This window comes from Danio rerio, chromosome 17 (assembly GCF_049306965.1).
Source record: "Danio rerio strain Tuebingen ecotype United States chromosome 17, GRCz12tu, whole genome shotgun sequence".
NCBI classification, from domain to species: domain Eukaryota; kingdom Metazoa; phylum Chordata; class Actinopteri; order Cypriniformes; family Danionidae; genus Danio; species Danio rerio.
The window spans coordinates 14,856,489-14,866,382 of record NC_133192.1 but is presented as its reverse complement, the minus strand read 5'-3'; the positions used below and the strand labels follow the sequence as shown (position 1 = coordinate 14,866,382).

The 9,894-nt window shown below is 36.5% G+C and overlaps 1 protein-coding gene across 1 annotated transcript; it reads left to right on the top strand.

Moving 5' to 3' along the window:
* Positions 1 to 4,284: 4,284 nt before the first annotated feature.
* Positions 4,285 to 9,053, top strand: si:ch211-131e11.16. The gene is made up of 7 exons (XM_073928237.1): positions 4,285 to 4,412; positions 5,287 to 5,343; positions 5,822 to 5,890; positions 6,095 to 6,242; positions 6,405 to 6,563; positions 6,716 to 6,808; positions 8,140 to 9,053. Exons 5-7 carry the CDS (start codon positions 6,543 to 6,545, stop codon positions 8,464 to 8,466), a joined length of 441 nt encoding a protein of 146 aa, XP_073784338.1. The 5' UTR covers positions 4,285 to 4,412; positions 5,287 to 5,343; positions 5,822 to 5,890; positions 6,095 to 6,242; positions 6,405 to 6,542; the 3' UTR covers positions 8,467 to 9,053.
* Positions 9,054 to 9,894: the final 841 nt, after the last annotated feature.

Here is a 9,894-nt window from a genome sequence, read left to right as displayed (position 1 = left end):
TTTTTTTTGACAAGAAAAAAGAAGCATGGTGTGCTTTTTATGGTGTTAGGCAGTAGCTATGTTTCAATTCACTTATTTTGGATATATGCATAAAAAAATAATCAGTTGATGGAAACGCCAAGATGTGCATAAGTTTTGAAAATGTGCATAAAAAACACATGCACACAACTAAGTAGAATAAACTTTTTATTCGGTGAGAAAAGATGCGATTAAACTGTGATAGAAACGCTTTTACTGAACAAATTCACTCATGCAATTTTGTTGTGAGAGATCATGTGATGATAAAAATATGTGTGAATGGACAAACCAGCAGGCTGAGCATGTTGTAAAACATCTGAAATGTTGTTTTGGTCTTTCTAAAATGCCTTAACCATCTTAGAATTAGTGTTATTATATTATTAATGACCTCCAGAATCAACAGCACCTGTGCTCCGCGTCTCATGCCTTTAAATGCCTCCACACGTTCACTGCATGTCAGGGTTGCCTTCTGAGGCACAAGTCATTTAATGAATAATAAAAGATTCACACAGCTTCTCCTACCGCAGTAAATTCAGTTTTTACTGTTGATACTTGGCGCTAGATAATCAGCAAGTGGCAATTTTGTTCACTTTGACTCGTTGGATGGAAACGCTGCTTTATTGGTGCATCTTTAAATGCGATAATCCAGTTTTGCGCATAAATTTAATTCGCATTTTTGGATGAAAACATAGCTAATGACTAAATCAGTTGCGTAATGTGTGAGTGTTGCTGTTGATATTATTATAATTTTAAAATATAATAATATTGTGAAAGTCAAGATTTGTGAGTCACAGAGCTCCGGATAACTCAAAACAACAACCACCAAGTCTCTCCTCCATCTTCAAATGTCTCTGTAGCTGTCTTGACAACACAAACACTGCAGGCACCTCAACAGAAATCCCGCCTCTGCTTTCATTTGATTGGAAAATGAAACAGACGCGACTGACGTAACATGCTTTTTCTGTTCTGATTTTTTTTTAACTGCTAGCGCACAGCAGGCAATGGCAAAAACGTAAGGTGGAGCAGGTGGTTAAAATGCAAGGCACGCAAGGCTCTTAGGGCAGCGCTCAAAATGCTCGCTACCATTAATAAATCTTTAAAAAAAGGAACTAATAATATTGACCTTATTTTTTTTTTCTAATATCAAACTGCTTGGTTGCAACATAAGCTCTTTCTGAAAACGGATATACATTTCTGCAGATCGGTATAATGCCGCTCCTTTTCGCGCTAGCAGCTGACCGCTTACCTCCATGTGGATGGCTGTCCTGCTGTTACCAGTTTGTCCAATGGCTCAAGCGAACATCGATGGACTTAAGATGCAGAGAGGAGTTTGATGACGGGGTGCGAGTCCAGTAAAGAATGGTTTGCAGAATGCGGGTAAGACAAAAACAAAAGACAAAAATTTAAATAAACAAGTAAATAACAGTGAGAATGTGGTAAAATCTGAAAACATGGTAAAAATCAGCTGACCGCTTGCCTCCATGTGGACCGCTTTTCCGCTGTTACCAGTTTGTCCAGTGGCTAGCCGAGTACGTTGAAAGACTTCAGACGCAGAGAGGAGTTGACCATGACGACTGGGTTTGAGTGTGGCGAAGAATGTTTTGCAGAATGCAGGTAAGACAAAAACAGAAGCCAAAAAATTAAATAAAAAAGTAGCAGGATTAGAATGTGGTAAAATCTGAAAATGTGGTAAAAATCAGGGGGCTTTTGTTTTTCTGGATTGCTTTTGAAAACACTGTTGGTTAAGTGAAGTGGGTGGGTGCTGGTCAATTGGTGCTTTTTAAAACACTATCGGTTGGGTTTAGGGAAGGAGGAGGGTCAGTCAGTCAGTCGACAGCAGCCTCTGGTGAATCTATGCGAGAACAGCAGGCGGTAATGGCACTTGTAAGAGAACTTTGATATCTTATAAAGCAAACACATCAGGCTCTGTTGGATTCACACAAACATAGCTCCTGAGATGTATTTGGCACTCTCCAGAAATAAAGGGCAACTTTTCTAGCTGAAATAAAACAAAAAAGACTTGCTAATACTATGAAACATCATTTTTGGGAAATATTTAAATAAAAATTCTTTGGTATTAATTGTGACTTCTACTCTATGTCTGTCTCTATGACAATAGTGTTTAACATTTTAGCTCTTCTGTCCTTGAATAAATAAAACAGTACAGCAAAGCCATAGTGTCTCAACACATTCAAAATAACTCTTTGTTTCTAAGTAAAATATCATCAAAGACACACACAAAAAAAATTATATTACCATGATAAATATGTGATTCTGATACCTTCTTTTACTTTAGACTTGTATCTTAAACGAAACAATGTTTTAAGTTATCCCATGAATGTGTAATGTCAATAAATTAGTTATTCATTCATTTTCCTTCAGCATACTCCCTTATTTATCAGGGGTCACCACAGAGGAATGACCTGCCAACTATTTCGGCATTTGTTTTACACAGCGGATGCCCTTCCGGCCACAACACAGTACTGGGAAACAACCACACACACATTACAGTCAATTTAGTTCATATAATTCTCCTACACTGCATGTCTTTAGACTGTGGGGGAAACCGGAGCACTCGGATGAAACTAATGCCAACAAGGGGAGAACAGAAATGTCAACTGGCCCAGCCGGGACTCACCTCACAGCAAGAAGGTGGCTGGCTTGACAGTGCTAACCACTGAGCAACCATGCCACCCAAATGAGTTATAATAAGAAGATTTGCAACAGATTAAAGCCACAGTCTTGCTGCAATTTGATTTAAAGGGATAGTTCACCTAAAACATTGAGTCATTTACTCTCCCTCAAGTGGTTCCAAACTGTTATTTACTTTCTTCTGTTAAACACAAAAAAAAAAGATACGCTGAAGAAAGCTTGAAATAAGTAACCATTGACATCTTTGGTAAGAAAAATAAATATTATTTTGTGTACAACAGAAGAAATAAACTCAAGTTTCAACCAAGTTCATACTGAAAATAAAACGATCTGACAATTGGTATTAGCTTTAAATGAGTCTTAATTGAACCAGCTCATTCTAAAGGAACAAAATACAGCTTCAACACCCAACATTATCTTCTCTATAGAACGTTTTGTCCGGCCACTTCTTTGTTTGTTTGAAACAAATTATTTTCAGTGTTTTGTTGGCTAATCGATTGACATCCTGATCCACAGCAATATAACTCACTGAACAAACAGTACTTCTATCCCTCGCAGCTTTGTCTTCATTTGTAGTAAATGAAATAGGGTGTCCGTTGCTACTAAGGTCAGTGTTTTTGCAGGTTTAGAGCAAACATGCTGCATGAGAGACTTTAGGGGGAAAAGACAAACAACACAAGTCATAACATTCAATATGGCAGATTTCAATTAGAAGTACTAAACTGTCATGTTCTTTTTAGGTCTTTGCTTATGTGGTGATTACTGTCTGTTTTTACTAGGCCCACACTGAATCTGTGCAGAAAACCATTGAGTCTATTTATTTAAATATGTAAATATGTGTAAATTTATTAGTGGTGGGCTGTTATCGGTGTTAACATGCTGCGTTAACGCAAGACTCTTATCGCGCGATAAAAAAAAAATAAATAAATTGCCATAATCTATTCTCAAAGTTGGTTTGGGAGCTGGGTCTATTCTACGCAAATTATGATGACTTTTATTTTGATATTTTAGTGGGGATGTATACCTGACCGATAAGCCACCTGACAAAATAGTGCTTTTCGGAATCAAATCAGCAGGATGCCTGCCTGACTTTAACTGCAGTTTGTCAGTTTCACTTTAAATCATGAACATTTCATTCATGCCCCCGTGACAAACTGCTATTAGACACAAATAAGGAGTAAGGACTGGTGAGAGTGTTATGGAAATTAACAACGCAGGTCAAACGGAATAAAAAAAAAAACTTCCAATTTCGCGATGTGTGCATGTGCGTTTGTGTGTGCATCCCTTTACTGACAGCCACGTTCAAAATGCCTGTTTGACTGAATAAACAGTTTGTACACTGTAAAAGCAAACATGGTATTTAATTAAAAATAGTAAATTGACCTTAATCAGTTTTTATCAACCTGCTATTAACACTCACTTTTAGTAAGTTACTTGTACTTTGAGGTTGAAAAATCTTACCAGCTCAGTCTACTTGAGCTGGATTAATTTAGAAAAAGTAAGTTTATGACACTGTGGGCATGCGCAGATCAATCAATCATCCCCAACCAATCAAGCTGCTTCGTAAGGCGGGTCTTGGCGTGGCGGGATTCGTAATTTTGCAAACAGTATGTCACATCTTGCCCGCAACTGACCGACCAGATGAAGCTGGATATCATTGATCTGGACCTAAACATCGCGTCAACGGCACTTGTGATTATCGTCAGCATAACAGCGATTCTTGTGCTTGGCACACTCATTTGGTGAGTACATATTTTAATTTACCCTTGCGCAGATCGTTTTGTTTCTGTAAATCAGCGCCAGTGTTTTGTGCCTGCTAGTAATGATGTGTGTAGTAATGTCGGCTAACGCTAGCTAACTATATTATGGACATAACGTGGTTATATTTTGATGAAACTTGGTCAATACTTTATTATTTTCAAGACTTTTGTCACGTTAAAATTGAGGAAAAACTTTAGTGTAGTAGTAACGTTAACAGTCGCTCGCGCCCACCTGCCATGTCAGTAACATTTGTCATCGAGTACTGACTAGCAGCTAGCATGATGATGACAGACTGATCCCGGCGGTTTGGGAGTTTCCTGAGTTTTATAACTGTTGTTTGTAAGCTCAGGCAGAACATCAGAACAAGTCTGGATGTATAATTTTATTTTAAGATAGTCCTTAAAGACTATGCTAATTTTAGCTACCAACAATAACAGTCTGTGCTTATCAAAAACAGGATTAACGTTACCACTGTGTTTCGACCTATGATTGGGGATATCACCACAGTCAACTAACTTAATGTTATTTTATTTAACACTTGGCACTTTATAGTCAATATTCGTAGCTGTGCTGTTTCCATGTTTACCATAGTACCGACTACCCAGATCAGTCTTGGTTCGCTACAGACAAGAGTGTTTACCTGTCTGAAAAGATCTTTACACTCAGTTTATCATAGTCTGCTATGATAGGGAACATATTTGCTGGCATACTCAGTGGCTTACATTATTCTTTAAGGTCATCTTGTACATAATATGTTCATTTTAATACTGGGAGCTGTCATTGTGGGTTATAGGCCTATGTTACAGCTTTCACATGTACTTGGTTGTGCTAAATTGTTGAATTTTTATTTAACAGTTTCCTTCCAGGCAGATGGTGATCAATCCACACATTCCATAATCCCAGCAATAAAAGGTATTTTCAACTAATAACTGTATTATTATTGCATGCTAAAGTAAAAGTTATGCTCACATCAGAACAATTGGATTACAACAAAAGCTAAGAAAATCTTGTGTTGAAATTATTTCATTATAGTATATTTCATCATATATAATATTTTATGCATATTTTGAATTTCAAATATTTGATGTAATTAGTATTTCTGGACTGTCTCTATAGATACTGTGGGTTCGATTTATAGTCCATTATACCCAGGACTACAGTTCCCTTGATGTCTAACCACATAAGCGAGTCATTTACCATTTACTTTTTGTACTGCTGTGTTCACTTGTCTTAAAGAAGTTCATTGATTAAAAGCTTGATAATTAGATTTTTGCAAGGATTTAGTTTTTTCCTATAGCTCTGGTATTTCAAATGTGATACTGCATTTTAGTGTTTTTGTCTTTTTATGTTGGTAGGTTTGATACCAAAATGATCTTTTCTTTCTTTTCAGATTTTCAAACAGTTATCAAAATGGACCAGAGGTTGTTACTGAGAGTCATCATCGCTGAAGATGATATAAGTAAGTTGACTTTAATTAAGAGACCACAGTCCATTGAAGAATTCAAAGTGCAACTGGTGGATAAACTGTCACTGCAGTATGACTTTAAACTGCAGTATGAAGATCAAGACTCCAATAATGCACTCTGCAATTTGACTGAAATAACTGATTTACCTGAAAGAGCTACAGTCAAAATCATCCCTCTTGTGACTCTCCATTTAACAGCATTGTCATCACCCACCACAACATTAGACACTGAGGGCAGCACAGCAGACACTGAGATCCTGTCGCCTGTAGGAGCATCACCATCGCTAAGACAACAGTGACCAGAGTTCTTTGACATACCCAATTAGCACTCTTCATAGAGAGACAGGTAAGCAATCAATTGTTGCTATTGCATGTAATTGTTCTCAATCAATAAAATAATGCAAATAAACATAAATTCAAGGTGTGTGACTAGAAATCCAAACACTTGTTGGAATGTTAATCCCTCTGCCACCTCTCCATCCCTACCCACTCCTCTCTACTTTTTTAGGTGTTTGCTGAGTTTAATAGAATCGCCAGTAAGAATCTTGAGAGAAACTTCTTTGAGGCTCTGGACCAGGATGCCCCACGGTTCATTGAACTTTTCAAAACAAAAAAGGGAACTGTTGGCCAGATACTCAGGGAGCTGATGCAGCACATGAGCTGGATGGTAAGTAGGTTTATTTTGCTGTTGATCTGTGTGATAGTTCATCAATCAAGTTCTAAATGAGACCATCCAGACCAATCTATTTTATTTCCTGTCTGCTTGTGCCTTGCAAATTACTCTGGTAACTGGTCTTTTCTCTCTCTGTGTATCATTAGACACCAGACGTCACAGTACTTCGCTCTGTTGTCCTCAAAGGCATTCCCATTTTACTCGGTGATGACTCCAGTGAATTTTACAAGACCTGCTCTGTAAGTACTTGCACATAAGAAAAAGTTTGGTCTTGTAGAACACTTAGAATTGAAGACAAGGAGACTTGGTTCTTTCTTCAGCAGGATTCTTTATTGAGAACATGAGCTGCTGCAGTCAAGTCTGATCAAGGCACAACAAAAGGGTTAAATATATCATATAATTCTATTGACAAGTACACATTTCCATTGCCAACACTTAGTGTCAGATAACTTAAAGACATTGCTATTGCTACAGTTTCTATGACTGCTCCACAGATTTCTTGTTGCAAATTTTACACACACACACACACACACACGCACACACACACACACACACACACCAACCTGGAGGTTGACACACCCACACACCACACACAATTTTACTGACACACTCAAACACAGGCTCACACACACTCACACATTCAAAAAGACTCACACACACAGATTCAAACACAGACACACACTCACACACACTCAAACACAGACTCAGACAAACACACACACACTTAAACACAGGCTCACACACACACATTCAAAAAGACTCACACACAGGTTCAAACACAGACTCAGACACACACACACACACACACACACACACACACACACACACACACACACACACACAGACACACATTTTAACAAAATAAAAGAGGAATTAAAATGAAAACTAAAATTTACAATTTTAATTTGAGTTGTCACTATTATTGCGTGAGCGTTAATAAAGAGCTTTTGTAAAACTATTTGTAGTTTCTTTTTCACGTTTGGCTTTTCATTTTAGTATTGGCTGTCTTGCCTCGAGACTGTAGTGAAAATTAAATGTGAAATCACCAATTGCATTTTATTTTTCAATTTGACAGGGATGATGCACCGTCACCATGAGAATGAAATCATTTCATTCTCAATTTTGTCACACATTTTGCATACAGTTTTCTCTAATGAAATCGTTAATCTGGTTTTAATTTTCATTTTAGTCATTTAATTTATTTAAATTTGGCAGAAAATGTCTTCCATAGATCTTAAACATATTCTTAAATTTGTAATCCTACAGTCTGCATGAACATAAAACTATACCTGCGTTGACATAGATGTAATTCTATCTGCTCAATATACAATATACATTTTGTACAGTGATTGATGTATTTTGTAGGTTGAAAAGTCAGTGTCACTCTTTGAGGATGTATAGACCTTTTTAGCTTTAGTTTAACCATAACAAATATATTTTGTTTGCTTTATTGTTACGATCCAGTGTGAAAACATATTTAAAACCATATTCTCTGATAACATTACAACTCTAAAAAAAGAATGTTTTAGAATAGCATAAATTGCAATGCTGAAGAATGTGTGTCTTTTAGGATACAGAGAGAGACGAGGCCCTAGAATGCATCACTGTTGGTGTGCTGACAGTTGTCAGTGAAGATAGTCCTCACGAGGGTCAAAGCTCAGTGGACCTCCAGCCCATCTCCACTGCCATCATTCTGGAGGGAATTATTGTCATGGATCATATTAAAAACTTGCCTCAGGCAGTTTGTCTTTTGTTTGGTCTTACATATGCATTGCATTTGGATAACCCAAAATGCATGGCAAATACACTCAACTTCATTCAGACTGTGATGCTTGGACTGGTAAAGAAAAACTTCCCACCAAAGCTGTTAACTCTGAAGAACAGTCTTCTGGGTTAGAACAGTAAAGATCCATCGGCTGTCAGATAGCACTTTGTAAGCTTTGCCGCCATTAATGTTCTCTTCTTATCAGAGAAAGTTTGATGCTTTCATGGAACTGTTCTCGCCCATTTACGTTCTCAATGGAAAAAAAGAATATTCCATTAAAGTCTACCATGTTATGCAGGTATGCTAATGGTGGAAATAGTGCCACGTTGTGTTGCAATGAGTTGTTAGTTGTTATTAGATGATAATGTCAGAAAAAAACCTAGCAAGGTTATCCTGTTTACATTTGTGTTTTGGGAAAACTTTTAATGATGTTTTTATTTGTGTTGGTTTAATCCTTGGACTGCTCACTTTGGGACACAAAAGTATTTGTTGTACTTTCGGTTTTGATCAGAAATGCACTGATTTTGCATGCACTGAAGTCGTCCTGTAGTTACCTGTTTAATATTGGGAGACATGCTTACAATTAGCTCACAGAAATGTTTTTTTTTATTTTATTTTTTTTATTTTTCCTTGTCATTTTATACAGTTAAATCAAACCACAACTTTGTTGTTTAGCTGCTGTTTTGTACTTGAATGTGCATTGAATAAATTTTCTAATGGAGCTGAATCAAACCAGTGAGTGTTCTTTTAAATTATATGTTTGTGTTGTGTTTGCCTTTATCACATAGTAACAGCAAAAATAGATAAATGGGGAAGAGAAAAGGCCACATGTTGCAGCTGCCCAGGTTTGGGTCCAACAAGGAAATTGGTTTCTTTAATTTAAGTGAACTTGAAAAATGAGTGAGCAGAACTGATAGTGTTAAGTTGTAGGTATTTAGTAATTCTAAGTGGGGTTAAATTTATATCAAGCAATCAACACAAAATGAAAAAATTAAGTTAACACTAAGCATGGCTATTAAGTTACATGAACATAAAAAAAAACGTGTTAGTGGTACTACTTGATTTAGTACTGCACACTTAAAAAAACAAGCTTTTCTAACTCACTAATCTTAAGTTTACTTTGCTTAATTTTTTTGAGGCAACGAGTTTGCATACTTTTTTTAAGTAAGGTCAACTAATTACATTTTACAGTGTAAAGACAAGTACATCTTATTGAAAATCATTCATTTTAATTACTAATTATCTTAGTAGAACAGTTTCTAAAGCTGTTTGTGATGCACTTTGAAAACAGTAGATGAACACCTGGTCTACTGCGCCACCTGGCTTAAAAAACTCGTTCTCAAAGACTTACTATTTGGGTAGCACACATATTCTGAATGCCTTCGGCAGAATTCAAATGAGCCATTTTAATCTAGATTCAAAAAATTAATCTATGCCCACCTAAAAAAATTATATTTAATCAGTTATTAAATGAACTTCAGGAAGATTACTGACTAATAAGAAAACGGTTATATGATTTATTTACAATACAGTTTGTAAAGTAAAATTTGATAGATCTTT